Source organism: Cotesia typhae, unplaced genomic scaffold (assembly GCF_013202065.1).
Source record: "Cotesia typhae breed Kobodo isofemale line unplaced genomic scaffold, CoteBio_Ctyphae contig_48, whole genome shotgun sequence".
In the NCBI taxonomy this organism is placed as follows: domain Eukaryota; kingdom Metazoa; phylum Arthropoda; class Insecta; order Hymenoptera; family Braconidae; genus Cotesia; species Cotesia typhae.
The window spans coordinates 10,122,987-10,145,013 of record NW_027423756.1 but is presented as its reverse complement, the minus strand read 5'-3'; the positions used below and the strand labels follow the sequence as shown (position 1 = coordinate 10,145,013).

At 29.0% G+C, this 22,027-nt stretch overlaps 1 protein-coding gene across 6 annotated transcripts in view; it reads left to right on the top strand.

Moving 5' to 3' along the window:
* Positions 1–22,027, top strand: part of How (protein held out wings) — a 43,284-nt gene that overhangs the window by 5,415 nt on the left and 15,842 nt on the right. For all 6 annotated transcript variants that reach the window (XM_074245778.1, XM_074245777.1, XM_074245776.1 and 3 more), the window contains exon 3: positions 15,507–15,640. In XM_074245778.1, the coding sequence (XP_074101879.1) occupies positions 15,507–15,640 (134 nt within the window). The remainder of the gene's footprint in view (positions 1–15,506; positions 15,641–22,027) is intronic.

Genomic DNA, 22,027 nt, shown 5'->3' with positions numbered 1-22,027 from the left:
TAGATGTATATATACAATGTGTAGGTGCATACAAAAATAATCAAGAGATTGTACTCTTAGTTATAGTCTGATCACGTATACTTGCCAGCTCCTTGAACCTCTGTGGCTTGAAATTAATATTAACGAGACCGAATAAATTTTTACAATTAAAATTAATACGAATAATAAATTTAAATATACTCGGATTTAGTTACTCTGTTAATAAAATTTTATATCAAGAAAAATTTTGTTTTACGTATTTTAAAAAGAATAATTAATAGGCAAAAAATAGGTGGCATAAATAAAATGGGCAAATTGTTGAGATTAGAGTACAAGATGTATAATAATTTGAGGTTCATACATTGATAACAAAATTGATTGATTTAAGAAATAAAAAATCATTTTAAAGAATTTTATTGTCTTAAATTAAGGAGAAAAATTTTTTTACTCAATTAAAAAAAATAAAATTCTGTTTTTTTTTGTTTATGATTTTTTTTTCTTGAAAAAATTTTTTATCAGGGTAGTAATATAAAACATATAAATCATCGAATGAGATGAATACACAGAATCTAATGTCGTAATATACTCACGGTACTATAAAAAGATAAATAGACTGATTACCAAATCGCGGGTCAATGAAGTTGAAGTTGATGTTTTGGCGTACCGATAAAGATCCTAGATAATTAAAATTCTTATTTTGACTAATTAAATTTAAATTTAGCTTTGGTGTTACTTTACACACTAATGAGATTTTCAATATTTAACAGTAACGCATACAAGAATGAGCCATGAAAAATATCGACGTTACGCGCGACAATAAAATACCTGACTATTAACCGGCAAAAGCGATAGTAGAGTAATTGTTAAAGTTTATCACCGTCGTTGAATTCAAAGCTGACATTTAAGGTAAAATATTCTCCCAGTAAAGTGACATTCAATATTGATGTGTTTACACTGACACTAAGTTTTATATTTATATATGTCTATACATGTTATTTAAAAACGTATATCTATCGTCAACGGTTACGGATCGACGAACCGTAACTATTATTGAGTGTTTCAACGATGCTGATAACGTTTCCCACTCGGTTGGTGGCGTGCCCGAGGCACAAATACCAAACACACTCGGTTGCATGATGCAAAATAACAACTTTAATATCATCTTCCTCATCTTGCACTCTACGGTCTCGTTTCATCTTGCTGGGAATCGATTTTACTTGTCATAACTGCTTAACAAATTTTTTTACTCTTTACTTTCAGCTCGGCCTCTCTCTTACTCGCCTTAATATATTTATTATTTATATTTTTCTTCCACACATAATATTTTGAGCACTGATTACACTCGGGTAAGACTAATCGTCCATAATAATACGTGTAATCAGTGAACGGGGAGCGTTGTTATCCGATGAAAATTATTATCAAAATTAAAATCACATTAGAGTTGTCATTTGTTACCAGATAAAATCTTTTATTTAAATAAATCCTTTTTATTTTATTTTAACCTCTTGCAGTCGTATTTGTAATAAAAATTCAAATGTATTCAGTGAAAATTATGATTAAATTAACAAAGGATTTACCAACCTGTAAATTGAATCATTTTTGTTCCATAAAATTTCGTTTATTTTTATTTTATTTATACGTAAGTAACTTTCTCTCAGATAATGTAAACACTCATAAAAGATGGTAAATTATTATTATTATATTCCGGTATCTGTTGACCCACCCGGAAAAATTTTCTCAACTCGTAGCTTATCCATAAAATAGGAATATAGGAAAGAAGTTAAGTTTCTTTTAAAGTAGTAAACTAAGTGCCCTCTCACAGCAATTACACCAGCATACTTTCTTTCAAGGAATACCTACTATATACTCTGTGTACACACATATAATACATAAATGTCCTTAAACACTCAGTGCTAGAAAAACCATTGAAGTCGTGTTGTAAATTTTTAAGTGTACTTTAATGTACCGTCAATGACTACACAAACGCTCTTTACTTTTTACAGAACAACTTTAAATAATAAGTTACAGTGTCGCACTTACTACTACAGCTGTCTCAGTTTCTCTTACGCCACATTCTTTAGAAAATTGACACACATTTTTGTCACCTAAAAAAAGGACCCCAATAAATTTCGTAAATTTCCGACATAGCACGCTCGAGGTATTTTCTATCTTTTAAAGTTGAATCACTTAAAAAATTTTTTCTTTCCTTGCACTGCGCAAGAAAAAATAATTCTCTCGTCGAGGAATGCTTCACTGTATGACAATTAGACATAATGTAATAAGTACTGAGTAGTAAATTTCATAATTTTGTCGGGTCTTACTATGTAGTCTACAATTTAGTGTCGCTGCAATTAAATCCATTCATACGTACCGGCAGTTTGGAGTTTAAAATAATTATCTGCGAGAGAAAATTAATTTGGTATATAATTATGTACTCATATTTGTATCTGTATGGGTAAAACGGCTTAGCGAGTGATTATGTTGTTGACTCGGTTGTCTATCTCCTGCCTTATAGGTGGTCAATGGTCGATCGGTTGTGACCAGTATAGAGTCAAGTGTTGTGTGCCGTTGTCCATTGGTTAAGGTGCGTTTTATTCCCCGTGCCGGCATCAGACTCGTAGACGTTTCTCCAGCACATTTCTAAATAAGGAAATCCTCGAGCGTACTGCCTGAGGCGCTTGATTGAAAAAAAAAAAAAAAATAAATAAATAAATAAATAAATAACATGAAATGAAATGAAATAAATAAAAAACGTTTCACATTTACTGTAGCGCAAACTTAATACATAAAAGTACTTACACTTAAAATTTATACAGAGTAAATTAATATATTCTTGTTAATTAATAATTCAGCCAATGATCGAGGTAAATAAAATAAGTCGCCTCTCCTATTATGCAAAATAAATTAATTTAATTTTTTTTTTTTTTTTTTGTTTCAAAAATGAATATTTTTTTTCTGGTCGGATAGGAGAAATAATAATTTAAAAAATTCAATAACAGCCTATTTAAATATTATTTAAATAATAATATACAGGAGTAAAATTTATGGATGTAAACAAAATGTAGATTGTTTTTTTCCGGTAAAAAGTAAAAGTCAGTGGAACGATGGTGAATATCGTTGGGAAATTTGAGCCGCGTGGCGTGTGTGTGAGTGGCGCAAACGAGTGAAACGAGTCGCGGTTGGTAAATGGCATCGTGGCCCTCCAAGTTAAAATGAATAACAAAAATAATAAAAATAAAATAAAGAATGAAGTAAAAAAGGCATAGGCTGAAGACGATACGAAGACGATGAAAAAGAGTAACCAGACGTTGAAGAAGAATAAGAAAGAGAAGAAGCAGAAAGAGGGCCCTTGGAGGCCGATGACCGTGCTGACCCGCGACAGCAAACTTTGCCGACTATCTTCTATACTATACACAATACGAGTAAAGAGTAAACTCCCATCCAGCTCCCTTCCATTCTTTTCTTACTTGATTCCCTCGCGCCCTTTTATTTTGCTAAAGTAAAATAAAGGATGTGTATGTGTTCTTACCATATACACTGTATTATGTACCTGAAGCTCGTGTGTGGGTAAAGTCGATGTATATAAAAGGGATAAATTCTTTTATTCTCCGGTTTTTACTTTACATTACATTAACCAATACTCGTATCTTTTGCGTCTTACTTACTCTTTCTCTCTTTTTATTTTTAATTTATTTTATTTTCTTTATTCACGTCGTTTTGTTTAGCCTTGTTGCCTGATGCTCGATGCACAACCTTTGCTTTGAAACCGCAATTATTCCCTTGCTTCTCTATATCTTCCAAGAAGCCCGAAGATGTTTTCGACGAGAATCACTTCCTCGTTCCATTCACCCTTTTATTTTTATTATAACCATTAAATATATCAATTTACAGATTCAATTATTTATTTCCAATCAATTAGTATTTTTTTTCGCGCTAATTAACAACTGTTTCATGTTTTTTTTTTTTTATTTATAACGTCCGAGATTTTGGAGCAGTGTAAAAACATTTTGACATTGTGTTTAGAGGGATAGATTTATTTTTTTATTTAAAAAGTTAAATTTCACTATTTACTCCCGCAGAGGAGAGTTCGGTAAGCATGTATAAACTTGAGACCATGAACGCGCCTTTAAATTCTATCTTTGGTACTCATCTTCAGGCTATCCTCGAGGGGAAATGCGTGGGTGCTAAGACCAATAGCAGAGGCCTTTTAAAACTAAACACTGTCTTGTATTTTATTTTTTAGAATTCTTTGGGTACCTAAGGCCTTTTTTATAAAGTCTTCGTGATAATGGATGAGGAAACTCACGTGGGGTGTTGGAATTTTTTAAAAATAAAATTTCAAATTTTTGTCTTCCTTTTCATTTAAATTCTTTTTGTTGAATAATTTATTTATTTATTTATTTATTATTAATATTATTTTTATTTTTACTTTTATTGTGTGGGCGTTTTTAACGAGACTAATACGATTGGTATATTTTTTTTTTTTGCTCCAAAGATTAGTCACTGCGAAGTATATTAACAGACCATGTGCTTCACGCGTGTCACGTTTGTTATTTCTGAAGGGCATTACACAGAACTTCATATATATATAGTACTGTATGTGCACATGTACACTATACCCAGGAGAAATATATTACACACAAGTCAGACTTTGAGAAACTTTTATTTAATTTCCTAACGACCATGAGAAAAGGCCGCAAATTCTCAGAGCAGCTTTGTAAAATGTGTTTTCCACTTCATACCACGTGTTACAAATGTGTCATTTTTTTTTTTTCATTAAAAAAATTTTGAAATATATAAAAAAAATTGTATCTACAGTTTTATTATCTAACTCTAATATTTATTTAATTTTTTTTATTGTTATTATTTCTATTATAAATTTTTAAAGGCATTCAGGGTTACAGGGAAAATTTTTTCAATGTTAAAAAGGTTGACTAACGGTAATTAGTGATTACTTATTCTCGGAACAAGAAAATTATAAAACTAATAGACATTTTTTTTATCCAAGCAAACATTTATTTTTAATGTGACATTTAAAAGCGACAGCTGTAATTAGAGAAAGGAAAGATAATTATCATTATAATAATAATAATTATTTATTAATTGAAAATTAACTATCCAAGTGTTTAAAAGTGACCACTTGACCCAGGGGAGTGATAACTCTTAAATAGAGAAACTTATATTGAAATAAATTATTTGAAGCTTAAAGTATTTACAGAAACTATAAATAAAATAATGTATTCAATTCGGTTCATTAAATATTTTGTTAAATATTTATAATTTAACTTTGTCGTACGGTTGTTTTTTTATTCCGAGTATTATAGTGGCCAAGCATCGCTATATGCCGTTACAAAATTGGTAAACTTTGAGGAGAGAGAAGGCGTTACCGGTTTTGAACCCTCAATACACGATAAATATGCAGATAAATATACCGAGACAGATAATTAACACTATACTTTCATAAATATATACGTATATGTGTTCTCCTGTAACTTTTAACTTCTCTTCGTTAAGAGTGTCTTTTTAAAACAATATATATTCACATTACTTATTCACCTTTAAATTTATGTCCTATAAGCCGAGATTTATTTATATTCTTATATATACAATACATATAGATGTAGTATATGTATATATATATTCTCAAAAGATTGGATTTGTGATAAAAACTGTGCTATCTCATAATTTGTTTGCAGGTCAAATAGCACTGCTACTGACACTGTCCACAAACTGATAACAATAAATATTATTAAACGATATTAATTTTTGATTTACGCGTGTATGTATATTTACTTTGCTATGTCAACTGGAATAAATTATAAATTAAATAATTTTAATGTAGTCATTAAAATCTTTCGAACAAAAGTTATTTTTTTTTTTTTTTATTTTTCTTTACTGAACTAAAAAAAGAAAGGCTCTATCGAAAATTCAACTTAGTAAAGTATAATTTCGTTTTTTCTGAAAATTACTTCAAAAAATTTCATTGAGTCATGAGATAAATTCATAAATAATAACTTTATTCGTTAATTAAATAAAATTAAACCCAATAATCTAAAATTAAAGCCGTTAAATTTAAATTATCTGACACATGTAGAAAAAAAAAGTTAAATGAAGCGAAATTGAGTGACGATGCATCTAACAGTTTATTTAATTACTCGTGTTTAGTGCGAGAACACGTACCACCATAAAACCAACTGCTCTTAAAAGTAATAATAAACGTGATGCGTAAGAGAATCGATAAATAAAAAATTTTTTATAGTACCAGCATAACGACTGGTCAGAGTAGAGTTTAAAATCAACCAGCAGTTTCGAATGATTTTTATTCGAAAAAAATTTTTTATGTCTAATATTAAATCGTGGGAAAATACGAGATTTTACTTTTTAGACTTGGCTTTTATGGGCTGTGATTAGATGTATTCTTTGATGGTATTAAACATAAAATCGACGTTTAAACCGAGATAGATCTGATAGTCTTTTCCTTCGGTTACACAGAGGAAAAGTATTTTTTGTAGTTATTTTGCTGATAGGTCTTGTGTACACATGAGTGTCTTTATCTGCCACGTAAATAAGGACGTTAATAAATGGATATATATTGCATTAGTATGTGTGTGTACTTGTAATATCATGGTGCCATAGGGACCGGAATGAATGGGACCTGTCGAGGGGGCGAGACACCTGAGAAACCAGCAATTGTGGTTTAAAGTGGAAACCTGTTAGGAATTCTTTGGACCTGCCCGAATGTTCACCCGACTTTATTCGCTCTGACTTTCCCCCTTGTTAAATTCCTCTTTTGTATTTTTTTCTAAAACTTGTACTGCATCACGGCACATTGTTAGGGGTTAGGGATCTAATGCTTATTCCTTTTTATATTACTTCTATTTTGTGGATGCATAATACAAATTTATGTCCCAATAAATTATTTTTTTAAAGAAATATCATTCCGATCATGCTGGAGTGAGTTTGTGTTTTTAAAAAACACATTTCTGGGTTTCCATTTGTTGAAAAAATAAATTTATAATGTGCTAGTTCCGCTTCCGCCAAGATCACAAGAACTAGTAGAGGATAGATAGATAAAATTCGCACATAAGCATTGCAGAATTCTCAGACACACTAACGGATTTATAAATACGAATCTTGAGTCACTGGGTGAAAATAAAGTAACCGTTATTTAAGCATTTCTCTTGAAACTTTATAAAAATAGATATATTAATTTTTTATTTAACAAAAATTATCTATGATAAATAATTCTATCTATTTTTATTTTATTTCATTTAAAAATGGCTGTCATTAAAAATAATACTGCTTCAAATTTAATTCACGCATTAATAAATTATTAGTAAAAAAAAATTTGCATAAATTATAAAGCGGCAATAAAAATTTTAATGCCACTCTACAATTTGGTAATAAATTAAAATTTAATTACTGTAGTATCAAATATATAAACGCGATTTTTATTCAAAAATCACATGATGTGATACATATATTACTTTTGATATAAAGCGTGAGTGATCTAACAACCTGTTGTAATTAAGAATAAAAATAAAAAACACAAAATGTATCCGAGTTAAGTGTTTAAAAGCATTTTATGTTAGCTGATCGATGTTTACAAATGTATCACAATTTCCCACGACTTTTATCGCCTCGTTAAAAATTCTTCTACCTTGAGGTTCGTTTTCTCACTTACTTTGATTTTTTGCGGCTTATTCTCATTACCCTCTCGTGAGAGTTTGTGGTTTAAATCATGTACGCAAAATATTCATGGTTTGTGTGTTGATGATTTTTGTAAAAATCATTATCATTTTTAGCAATTAGATTTCAATTTCTCAGCAGTTTTTAACACAGTTTAACATGGTAAATTTTCTTTACTAAAAATAATAATAATAATAATAATAATAATAATAATAATAATAATAGTACTGGAGAATAAAATCAAAAACTATAATTACAATAAATCTTATAGGATCTCTACACAATAGACCCATTATTCATATCAGGAAGGCAATAACTTATGAATATTAAAATAAAAAGATGGCAACTTTCATCTAATAAATAATAAATATTTAATTTTATTGAATATAAATGTGAGATATATAATATTTATCGATATCGGGTCGGGTAGTACACACATAAATTGCTGCTTAAGGGAGAATCAATTTTAGTAATTTGAGTTTGCTCGCGTCCAAACGAGCACATCTTTTCTCTTCCTACATAACTATATCTTCTGGCATCAGTAAATCAAAATAATTTCGCTCAGGTGTTCACGACTGAAGCAATAAGATCTATCTTTTTCTCTCATGAGCCCAATTAACCTCTGAGATATTTGCCGTATAAAATACCTCCCCCGTTTTACAAGAACTAAAACGTGACGCAATTTTTACGACACACACACACACACTCACACATGATGTATACAGACTCAAACGTGAATTAAATCCTTGTTCGATTAATCTTTCTCATCACCCACGTTAGCGCACATAGTCTTTATTATTTTCTTGTTAGTTATATATTTTTGATCTTAAAATCTTTTCCGGTTGTTTTTTAATTTCTCATTTGTCACCAGCATCGATTTTGTAACCGTACAGCTGTTCGTTTTTTCCGGTGGACTTACAAGGGCGTTAAAAACTTAAATATATTTTCCTGCTACACCCAGAGTGCGTTAACTTTTCTTTAAAAAATTTTATTTATTTTTAAATCTCTACACAAATTAATGTATTAATAGACACAACTAAGTAAAAAAAAAGAAAAAAAAATTATTTTTAATGATTTACGCCGGATTATTTTAATTTTAAATTTTATTAACTCAAAAATTAGTTTTTTTTCAGTATCAAAATAAATCCTCGAATCTTCTTGCTAACCCGTATGATGCCTAACATCAAATCAAACGTAATATATTTTTATTATTTTAATAAAACACGGGCGCCTTGATTTCTTTTACGATCATTCAAGACAGCCAATAAATTATTTAATTCCTCTAAATATTTTTTTCTTTTTCAAATTCGTTTTAATTGTCGCTTCTAGATCCGATAGATGTATTTTGAATTTAAATTCTCGTCCTCTGAAATTCTATTTAAAGTCTAATAAAAAAGACTAACTAATGTAAAAATAAATCCAGACATTAAATCGCGCAGACATATCACATTATCCATTTTTAAAAGCCATAATTTTATTTTTTCTTATCATTGTTTTTTTCTTTTCTTTCCATCATTATCTGCAATTTATATCTTTAAATTCGTTTATGTCATACCACAACTAAGTATCGTTTGGTACAGTTTTAAATTTAAAAACCTTCAATCCAGTCAACGAAGCGGCTGAGGAATTTGAAACGTTTCTGCTTCTTACAGAAAAATTTAAATATAAATAAAAATAAAAAAAATGCTCGCGTAGCAACAAGAACTCGAGTTATTCAGCTGCGTATTATCTTTCATCATTTTTTTATAAAATTTTTTATATATTCATAATATATAGTTATAATGATTATATATTAAACGTAATTCTTACTGATTGACTTTATCTTACCATCGATTTTTTTACGCATAAATTTTTTTATTGACTCTACATTTCATCCCGAGAGATTTATAAACTAAATAATCTAACACACATAAAATGGTTAAAAAAATTGAGCGTGCATCTGTGTCACGGTACGCCGCTTTACTCGTGACTATGAAATCGATGATCTCACGTTGATCTTTTACTCCTACATCATTACCACACACATATTACCATTTAAACTGGTAAAAAAAATCAAAGATAAAATAAAACGAGAAAAATAGTTATTAAAAATGAGGAATCGCTCGTAAAAGTACAAATTAATAGCTCAGCTATACTCTTACATTCTATAATGATTTTTTATTTCTCTATTTAACTATTAATCCGTTCAAAAACACATATATTACATCCATAGTTTTTAATACCTGCACAATTCACATTCACGAAGGTTTAAATAAATTATTTTTCATTATTTTTCAGTTTTATAATTTTTTTTATTGCCGTAATAAAATATTAAAATATCTTCTGAATAAATAAGCCGGTAATTATAGTTAATTTAGCAATCATTCAAGCCGCGATTCATTGAAAAATAACGCGGTAAAAATCGACTTTTCTTAACGTGAACAATGTAATAATTTTTCTACAAATTAATGCCGTTTATAACTCATTACCATTATTATATATTTACTACCTTACAAATTATCTATTATTTCTCATTAACTACCTGATAATTTTTTAATTTATAACATAAATACGTAATACCTTTTGTTATTGTCTACGACGAATGACTCATAAGTTCTTTAAGATATATTCGACGCGCAGATTAATTTAATTTAAAAATCTTTTTTACTTAAACTTCAATATATTATATTTTTAACATAAATTTATTAAAAATACCTTTAGGAATAAGGTAAAAAAATGATAATTGACAATATTTTATCATTACATCAATATTCTGTAAAAAATTCTTTAATAAATGGGACCATTTACCTCGTATCCAAAGCCCCTGGCTTTAGAGGTTCCGATCCTCGTCTTTGGCCTTATCGATTCAACATCCTTACATTATTCGTTTATATACGGTTTACTGGGTCCAGACGTCTGTCTTTACTTTGCTTCAGAGACCCAACGAATAAAATAAAAAATAAATAAAAATGAATGGAATACAAGCAGCGATTCGAGTTAATATAAGTTCGTATTTTATTAATGAGTTAAATAAAAAAAAAAAAAAAAAAAAAAAAAAAGGAATTAAATCAAATGTGTTTTAAGTAGTTACTTATTATGCATAGTAGTACAGTGACGTAATAAAAATAATAAAAAAGCTGTAGAGCAGGGATGTCAAGTTTAGTGTACGCTATAAATTTTTTTTATTCTATATATCAAATATTTTAATAACAATTATTATTATTTTTTTACAATAACCATAATAATAAAATACCGATGAGTATTTTTAGCAAGAATTTAACCGAGTGTTGAAAATAATTTATTTATAAAATATAAATAACATAATAGTTAACGGGGAAGAAAAAAAAAAGAGGCCATTAAAATTTATGTTAAGAATTTGAGATGATTAATTATAGGGCATCAAAAAATGACAGATGTCAGTGTGCATGGATGTGGGAGTAGTGTAGAGTGTGTTGGGCAAAACCGCAATAGCAATGATAGTTAGCCAGGCGTCTGTCACAATCAACGGGTGTGTTCATTTTCTCGTGTAGGCATATACATAATATAATGTAAAGAGAGTGGAGGTCGGCATGATGCGCTTGTTATTGAGCCAAGTAAAGGGAGTGAAGTATATACTGCAGCATCACGGCATAGCATGTCGTATGCTGTAGATATATAAAATAGAAGAGTAGAGTAGAGCAGCTCTGAGTAGTACAGAGTCAACCAGAGAGTCAGAGATAGAGAGGAGATGAGAGCAAAAAAGCCAGCGAACCTTGTAGTGCTCACTAGTCAGCTGATGTCATGCTCATTCGTTCAGACGACAGTAGAATATCCATTCTATTTGATCGCTGTTTGCTAAATGTTACCCGTAATCTTATTCTTTTTATCATTCTCTAGACGATTGATGCATTAGTTTCTGAGTAATCTAATCAATATGATACATTGTTCGTCAACTTATGATTTATAAATACATTCTATAAATAGTTTCAGTGTTTAATAAAAAAATGGTTAGAAATTTTTATAAGATTGATAAATAAAATTAATTTGATTCAAGAGAAAAGATCTTGAATCAAGAAGAAATAATTTTTGACTCCAAAAAATTTTTTTGTATTGAATGAAGTTGATTTTTTTTAGATAGGAACATCAAATTGAAAAAAAAATATGAAGTTTTTTTCTTTTACTGCAAAAAAATATATAATATAATTTAATATTATTTATGATAGAACTTTCTCTCTGAAGGCGAACCAATGACGATCAAACTTGATAGGAAATATTTTTTGTTATAGACTCTTTGTCTTAGTTATTGTTGCCGTTGTTTTCATTTAGTTATGGTGCGCACTCGTGAGCTTCAAATTTCTTCCTCGAGGACATGATCTCGAGTAGAGAGTCTCAAGTTAAGTTTCAAGTCAAGAGTCACGAATCTTTGTTGAGTTTACCGGTCATTATCTAGCCGGGTCTATCGGCGTATATTATCCTTCGCAAATGCACTTCCTTGTTTGCAGTCACGCATCCATGGGGGACAAATGGCGATAAGTTTATACTGGATCTTTATGTGCCCCGCAATACCACAACAATGATCCTATTATACCTTCATACTATATATGCATAATATATAATACATTAGCATCCAGTCGGAATAATAATAAAAAAATTATATACCCAGAGAAGAGAAAGTTGTGATTATTTATATCTCGGAATCTTTATTGTTTGATTACTTAAACTAATCAATTAAAAGATTCAATTACCGAGATATTAAATTAACTGGCAGTTTTTTTTAATTAATAATTAATTTTTTAAAAGTCAAGTTAAAGTACCTGCGGCGGATATTAGCCTCAGATATTGTTAATTGCTCGGATAGGAGTAGTGAAGTGAACTAGAGAAATTTTAATTCTCTATACTACTCGGTAAATTAATTTGTTATCAGACTGAGAATCAAAGCAGCGAAGGTAGTTCTATTGTCGCGGGTAATTTTCTTCCACATTATATGATAAATATTAGCGCATTAACCATCGCAACAACGGGACGAAGAGGTCAGGCATGCGAGAAAGTGGGGCAGTGTAGAAATGTTAACCTTTGCCGTAGTATTATATTATATTATGTTGTTGTGGTAGCGTGGTCTCATGTGTTGTATTGTGCATTGATCTATACACGAGATCGTGTGCTATTAGTCTACACCAGAGTCTAGAGCCTACTCTAGTAGGTAGACAAGACCCAGGCACATGTGTTGAATCAAGATAAATTTTATTCAAAAAAATACGGATTGATTTTTAGTGTTCGCTTTCTCGTAAAAAATTCAATTAATCGATTCTGATTAATTAGTGTAACGTTGAGAAATTTTTATTGAAATAAAGCAACAATAATTTCGACATTAATGAATTAAAGCGTGTAAAAATGTTAGTATTTATAATTATTACATTAATAATGAAGAATGGAGAATGAGTAATGGATAGTACTAAATTTTTTGTCGGTCTAGGCAAATAAATCAGTAGTCGCATGAGTAATTTTAAATTTGCCATTACATCATAATAACGTCAGACTGCAGTTAAATATAATTTTGGGTCATTAAAGACACCTAATTTTTTTAAACCTAAATATAAAGCAACTTCCGGAGGTCATTAACAGTAACAAAAGATATGATGATAATAATAATAATAAATTCAGCTAATTACCATTTATTCTTAATTTCATACGAATATACGAATCCCGGCTTCAAACAAGAACAAGGCAATAATTGTTTTTTTCTGCGTATTAAAGTAAAAAAAAAAAAAAAAAAAAAAAAAAAAATACAGAAGAAAAAATTTAGTACGGTTTAGATGGTAGATATGAGTGTACGTATGTACGAATGTAATTTGTCTGGTATCGTACAGTAAACGTATGAGAACAAGTGACTTATTCCACGGTCTTAAGACCTGCAGTATCATGAAATTTCCACGATTACAAGTCTAGGTATATTACGAGCCACGCCCAGTCATTAGATTTGCAAGGCCTCTCGTGCGCAGTCTCGAGACTCAGCAAAAAAGAATATACATGTTGGCAAACCAATGTGAGAAAGCAAGATGTGATGATACATGATGTGATGCGATGGTTAATGTTTGAGAGATTGAGTATTGCAGAAACGCCCTCGCTGAATAGATGACGCGATCTTTACTTGTCGACGCGTTTGCGTGAAAATTGCAAACTTATTTCTAATTCGCGTGCAGTGTAGAATAGAATGTCTTGCTTTTTTTTTAGATTTTATTCTTATAAACGATAAATAAGCTGCACTTACCAGCAGTAAGAGCTGTGTTTACTGCTCCGACATGATGAAAAAGGAAACTATTACTGAAGACATTCTAATAAACAAAAGTCATGTTACTTTGAAGGTTATTTATTTAGATAATTTTAGAAAAATTTAATTGATTGCTGAATTACGGCTGTTTATTTCCTCGTACGTTTCAATCTACGTATATTCGATAGTAGTCGTAATATTTCATCGATTTAATCCATTTATCTCTTCTATTCATAGTTTTCAAATACGTATACCAGAAGATAACTTCTTGCTGGTAATTGTTATTGCACTCAAGTCCTTGTAAATTAATCTACTTTATTAAGAGAACGTGTGAAATTTTACAACTTATACTATCGGAGCTTTAACTCTATCAATTCATTATATATAAATAAAAATTTACTTCATTTAAGATAAAAATTCTTAAACTTTTCTTCTTGAATAAAAATAATGAAACTTAAAAATATTTAGTATATATTTTTTTCTTTACTAAAGTATAAAATTTTCTGATATATTTAAATATTTTCCGATGCATTTTATTTTCTTCTAGCTGTTTTAATGCTTTATACTTTTATTCAATGATTTTCTTTTGTATTCTTGTATTATTCTTTTACGTCTTCTCACAATATTGTAGTTTTCTATTGTATTGCAGCATTTCCCACTTCATTTCACTGTTTTTCCAAAGTAAATGACAATAGTTTTCTATTGAATAATTTTGACGTTTTCGTTTCTACTTCAGGGTTCTTCAATTATATTTACTCCAACTATGCAACATTGTTTTTTTTTTTTTTTTTTTTTTCCTCGTAATTTCTTCTTAGAATATTTTATTGCTGTCTTAAAAAAGCAGGATTTTCAACTTCAGTTTAAAACTTTCTCTGATATTGAAAAAAAATAGTATTTCCGAAAATAAATATTATTTAAAAAAAAAACAGATCACGCAACATTAAAAAATAATCAATTATCTGCAGAATGTAAATCATGAATTGACAAATACTGAAGATATTCCAGTGATCTAGATAAGAGCCAATGTTAACACATATTTTTTTTTCTAAACTCAATTAACATATGTATTTATAGTAAACATAAAAAAATGGTTTTTAAAATGTCTGCAATGAGGTAATCGACATAAATCTAAACACGTAACACCTTGTTGCACCTGCAAAAATGCATGAAGCATTGTGTCAAGGACATGCGTTACTCATATTTATCTTGGTCGACTATACACACTCCTTTAAGTTGGAGTTCGAGCGTGAAAAAAGGACTAAAAGACACGGAAAAATATAAAAACTTTTAAAATTTTCTCCTTGCTCTTGAATCGAAACTCGGAATAAGTAATTAATCATGCAGACATTTATTCATTGGGAATGAAAGCAGTTACATATGAGCTGTTATTGCCACTGATTGAGATAACTAATACATTTATAAATTATAAATATATTTGAGATTAATTGACATGCGACTTAAGATCGTTGGATACAGAATCGTTAATTAATTAAGCCGTTGATATATAAATTATAATTACTTATTATTTTTTTGCTGAACAGTTTTATCTGCAATTATAATATATTTTTCAATTAATTAGTAAAATAATCCATGATATAATTTTTGCTTACAGAAATTGCAAAAGTACGAGCAAGTTTATTTCAAATAAGTGGTGTCAAGAAAGAGCCACTGACATTACCAGAGCCAGAAGGCGAAATTATAACACTTACAGAAAAAGTTTATGTACCAGTAAAAGAGCATCCAGATGTAAGTATTTATAATTTATTTATTATGAATAATAATTTTATTACTTTACCGAAAAGTTATTATTGAAATGAAAAATTTTAAATTGACTATCCATTAATAAAGGCACTTAGATTAATAAATTAATAATTATAATTATATACAAGCTTAACACCGAGAGTAATAATCGATAAGGCCATCTCAAATTGAATCAATTGGTTCCCTAAGATTTTTTTCCAGCAGTTTGACTCACGCGTATAATGAAATCAATTAATGGAGGCGAAATGTAGGTTCCAATAATACCCAAAGAAAAAAATTATCAAGAGTTAGCAGCAACAGTACACTGTAATTGATGTAAGATGAAATGAATTACAAAAAAAAGTGTAGATGATTGGATGGATACTTGTCTGCCTTCTATACTGTATAATGTTCAGCGTGTAGCGCATTGAAGCCGCCAGTAATCGCTTTGATAATAATCCTGGGCTGATACGCCTCAATGATCATTTTATAAAACAAATAATTTTGTTACTTTTTTTTTATTACAATAAATTTATTTTTATTTTTGATATTTTTTACGATCGATAGTAAATGCAGCTCCAATTTTTTTACAACTTTTAAATCGATATTTTAAGTAGAATATTTATTGAAAGTGCAAAAAATTATATTAAATTTTTCGGTTGGAAATTTAAAACTCAGTTAAAAAAATTTTTATTGATTTTATTTCGGCGTAAAATAAATTTTAATATTAATTATTAATTTTTTACGGAGATATTAAATTTTTGTGACCATTTTGATACGAAAATTTTCCTCTGCATCAAATTCAAACAAAAAAAATTTATTGGATTTATTTATGAGTCGACTATTTTAATATTAACACAGATATTTTGAAATAGAATATGATTTATAAGAAACAGGAGTTCAAAAATAAATAAAAGGGACATAGAGTTGGAGTAAAAAGTAATAAATAATAAGGATCGAGGTTTTGAGGTTCTCAAAGGTGCGTGGCCGGCTTCAGCACCAGGGGGATGAGAGCAAACGAAAAGGAGAGCCAGTAGCACAGCAATACAGCATCCAAGAGAAATGTGTGTACAGCCAGGCATTTATTTTAGTCTTGTGCCAAGAATAGATCCGAGAACTGCCGTACAACACACACTGCCTCGCATCCCTACACACATATGATCACATATATAACACATGTATATATAGACATATATCCTGTAGTATATTCTGCATCGAGTTATTATAACGAGGCCGTAGACTTTTCATCTCTCGCTCTTTACTTATCCCGCCTGTCTTTCTCGGATTTTACCATCGGCAGGATGTTAATGTTTGGACACACTACTGGACGTCGTGAACACATATATACACACATCAGTCACCGATACACTTTAATATGTTATTATGCGATATATATATATATATATATATATATATATATATATATATATATATATATATATATATATATATATATATATATATATATATATATATATATATATTCACGTTTGTCTTAAATTTCGTCTTACAATTATTATTGCGACCTCGTTTAGTTTCCTCAAGATAGAACAACACACTGGTTGTTGTTTTATTATTGTCCTCAGATCTAAACTATGTATACTATATACTAGTGTTGTGTGTATTATTGCTCGTAAGCCCCGACTCTGAATTATATTTTCTCCACCTTCACATTATTCGCATTTAGGCCATTTGTTTATTTATATTTACCCTTTATATTATGTTTATTACAAGTATTCTGGAGAAAAAAATTTATTTAATTCAAAAGTAAAATTCTTGGACCCAGAAAATTATTTTGAATTAATTAAAAAAATTTTTTTTTTAAGTACAATAGCTACATTAATTAAAAAATTCATTTGATTCAAGTATAAAAAAATTTTAAACCAAAAAAATAATATTAAAAAATTTTATTTTGCTTAAATTTTACAAAAAAGTTTTTGCTCAATTTAATATAATTTTTTTTATCAAAATTATTTTTTTGATTAAAAAGTTTATCTTTTTTTTATTCAAGTTAATTTTTTGAAAAGTATAATTCACCGATAAAAAAATTTGGGACAAAATAATTTTAAAGAATTTCTTTGTTTAAAAAACTCTTGAAGATAAATTTTTCTAAATTTTACTCAATTAAATAATTTTTCTGCTTAATTCGAAACAATTAATTACTTTAAAATAATTTTATGGTTCAAGATTTTTTCTCTTAAATCAAGTTAATTTTTACTCAATATTAATACCGTGTTTTACACGTTAATAACAGCAATTTATTGTTAATTAATCATTAATATCACGCGTTTTATAATATAATAAATACATTTATTTATACCGTTTTAATTAATATACTGTAAGGATTTCCTGACGTAGATAATTTCTCTTACTCTTAATCGCAGTCGAGAAATAAATAACTCATTGATTGATGGTAGAAAACATGAAGTTTCAAATGATATACACGTAATTATTAGATTGATCAAAGGGTATTTTTACCCAAAAGTCATTACAGCGTAATAAGAAATAAAATAAAATTTAAAAATTACTGTTCTAAATAAAAACAAAGTCCCCCGTTGTTCAGATTTAAGATTTTTTCCCGGTAAATGAATTTTATTTATTCTACTTAGGCAATATAGTTGAATTAAAAGCAACTGAGACATTTCGGGCGATACTATATCTAGTAAAGTCTACGCGGTCCATTAATTTCTTGGGTTAATGCTCGGTCGGTGGCGCACCTCATCTATTGTTCATAAATAGTCAGATTGGGGCCGCGACGATCACGTTAAGATAAAAACATGTGATGCGTCTCGTGTTTCTTAACACAATTGTATCTCAAAAATACATAGATCACAAATAATACCGTCTAGTGTCAGCCATTCGTGATGTTTAATTGACCAAATCCCTACAAATACACATTATTCAAATTTTTTTATTATTTATTTCTTAAACACGAACATAAAAAAAAAAAAAAAAAAATCTACACAAAAAGAAAAATAAAAATTCTTAGTAGTTAAATTGACTTAATTTAACTTAAAAATTATTTATTATTTTTATTTTAAAATTCTTAAATAAACAGTGAAATAAATTAAAGAAGCTCACGAGTTTTATTTTTGTATAGTGTGGAACTAATCTAAAAAAAGCTCCGCTGGATTCCACATGATCGGGTTTCCCTTTCTTTCTCAACACGGTGACTTTACGTTTATTGCAGATGCAGTTGTTAAAATGGTTATTAGTTTTATAAATAAATTTTATTATTTTATATTAAAAAATCAACATCACTACCAACATATTTAGAAATTTATCCATGCATAAATTTTTTTATTATTTTATAATTATAGAATAACGGATTTATTCCCCGGAATTATTAAAATAATTTGAGTTTATTATTTTAAATGTCTGGTGTGCATGTAAATGTGAATCCAGATGGTAGAAAGATATTTTGATAATGAGATATATTAAACGTTTTTAAATGCTATTCATCTTTCTATTTCCCAGAATGCTTCCTCAAGACCTCTAGACACTTCATACTCTCATATGCTGCTGGTTATTGTTACAGAGTTCTATATTTAATCCTTTTCATGCACACGTACGCTAAAATGTTCATGATGCATACCCATGTGTACCAATTAAATATATATTAGTCGAGCACGTGTACATATACATAATACATAATACATAATACATAATAAATATGTATGTATAAAACAACGGATAATAGATATGAGATATGAGATAGATATATCGAGTATGTATGCCGGTATTAAATCCTACATAACATATAACATATAACCACTTAGAAAGTAATCGGCACGTACTGTGTAAGATCGAAAACTTTTACGACAGAGACTCGTTGTTGAGGAATTCTCTTTATGTTAACTCCAAATGATTGAGAAACGGCTGAGTCTGAACGACTTACAAGCATTTCAAATAGTAAACGCAATTGTTTTGCAAAAACAGTTTTACACCGGGCGTTAAAACTAAAATAACTATGCGGCCCTATATGTGTACACTTACTACACTAGAGTAAGTTTTTAAGCTTCCAACGCAACTTATTGCGTTACAGCGTGTAAATATACAGGTATTATTCCTGTTAATATTAATATTATTACAGTATTCATACATTTACCGCACATGCAGTATTTATATATTTTTATTGCCTGCTGATGAAAAATAAAGCAAAAATTTATATATAGAAACTCAAACCCTCAGTCGCTAACTTAATTGTACGTTAGCAATTACTAAAGGGCAGTATATGTATATCTTGCACCGGATGTCACGATTGCGAATCTTTCCGATGTACTTTTTTTACAACCATAAATATGTAACTCATGCGTGAATACTAAGAAGATAAAAATATATTTTATACTACGGTAGAATTAATTTTTTTTTTTTTTAGAACCGATATTTTCAATTCTGATGTCAAGTTTTTGTCCAATGCGATTCGTTTTAGAGCCAAATCAATAATTTTTAAACTTTTATGCAAAGTTAATAACAAGATTAAATTTATAGTTTAAAATATAATTAAAATTTTTTTTAACTTATCATTTTAAAGTTTGAAAATACTAATTTTCTGATTTTTTTAATCATTTTATCAAAAATTGTTTATTTTTTTTAATTAATTTTAAGAAAAAAAAATTTTTAATTGTTAAAAAAATTATTTTTTATATTTTTTATAAATTTCACATTTAGATAACAAGATCTCTGAGGGTCAGGTAGTAAATTTTTATAATTTTTGTAACTCGTAGTTTCTCCTTTAGCCCTTGAATTTTTCTTAATAATTTTTTTTTTTTTTTTGATAATTTAAGGTATTATTTTTTAATTAAATTTAAAACTAATACATTTACTTTCATCCATAAGTTTTTTAAAAATAAGGCAATGTTAAATTGCTCAACTTCAAAATTAATTATTTATTTAAATAATCGGGCAATCTCCTTTAAATTTTTGGAATTTATTAAGACATATTAAAACTTGATATTAAAAAAAAAAATTAAGCCTTTTATCAAAAGTTTCCTTGGTGCTTCAGTAAAAAATTCTAATTCAATCAAATACCGACAAATAAACTAATTAATATTCAATTAAACCTTCATTACATAATAAAGTACCTCAACAGTTGATTCACTTTTATAGAAGGTAATAAAAAAACAATAAACATAATCCAGCAAGTCCTTTAGCTGTGAGAAGTTAATAAAAACGGCAAGTGACAAATGATCTATTAAAAGATATGAGCGACCGCCATTGAAAGTGATTGGACACGGTGAGATGAAATTTATTATTAATGATTGTATAATTGCTGGGGGACTTACGGTAGAATAAAAGTAATTTCCATAAAAAAAGTAAATAAATAATAAATAATAATGTAAAGCAAAGCAAAGTGAGGTAAGGAGTAAAAAATGAGTTATTAAAGGATTACGTTACGGTCAATCTATACTGTCACACACGTACTGAGAGTAATGCATTGAATGATTGTGAAGAAGGCGATAAGAATGTCGGTTTAGTGCATGCAGCCGTAGTATGCACATACAGAGTTGATTTGATTTATAAGCTGGCTGCTCGTGGTCGCGCGATTTCTCCTCGCAAGCAACAGAGCGGCGGCACCTATTATAATGACGACGGGCGCTCCTTCTTTCAAAGCTGGCCTCGCGAGTCGGCGAGCCTTACTTCACATCCTGAATGGGACGCAGTTACGTATCTTCCTACGCATCGGCCCGTGTCCGGCTTCGTGTGGGAATCGAACGTGTACATTTGTCGCGCAAAATATTTAACAAGAGACAAAAAGGGAAATGGTTATTATACATACCTACTACAAATATCCTCACCTCCTTCTCCTTATATTACTTATTACTTATACATAGAAAAATATTAAAAAATTAAATCTTCGCCTCATATGTTCATATGTTGTATTGAAACACCGTTAAATCCGACGACACACCCACTCGTTTGTCCGGAACTATATACCTAGCCTTTTATGTCGTCCATAAATGTCCTCAGTGCATAGTTCTCGGTTAAAAAGCCTTTTCTTCACTCTCTGTGTCAAGTGTACGCTGTATAAATATCAATCCGATTTAATGTCATGCATAACTCCCTCGCATTGCTTTATTTTAATTAAAATAAAAATTATTTTTAATCTAAAATCTAGATGTTTATCAAAAATGTCTCTCTGTTGGCCCGATAAATTTTATTTCAAACAGGATGGTCAAAATTTGTAAGAATTGTTAGGAATTATCAAAAATCTGATGCAATGGAAAAATCTCATGGAAAAATCAGGGATTTTTTTATTATTATTTGTCCAATTTAAGATTGACAGTTTTTAATTTTATCTTGAATTAGATTGAATTTTTTTTTTCTTTAAATAACACATCTTGATTTGCTGTCAAACAAAATTTTATTTGAATACTTAAATAATAAAATAAT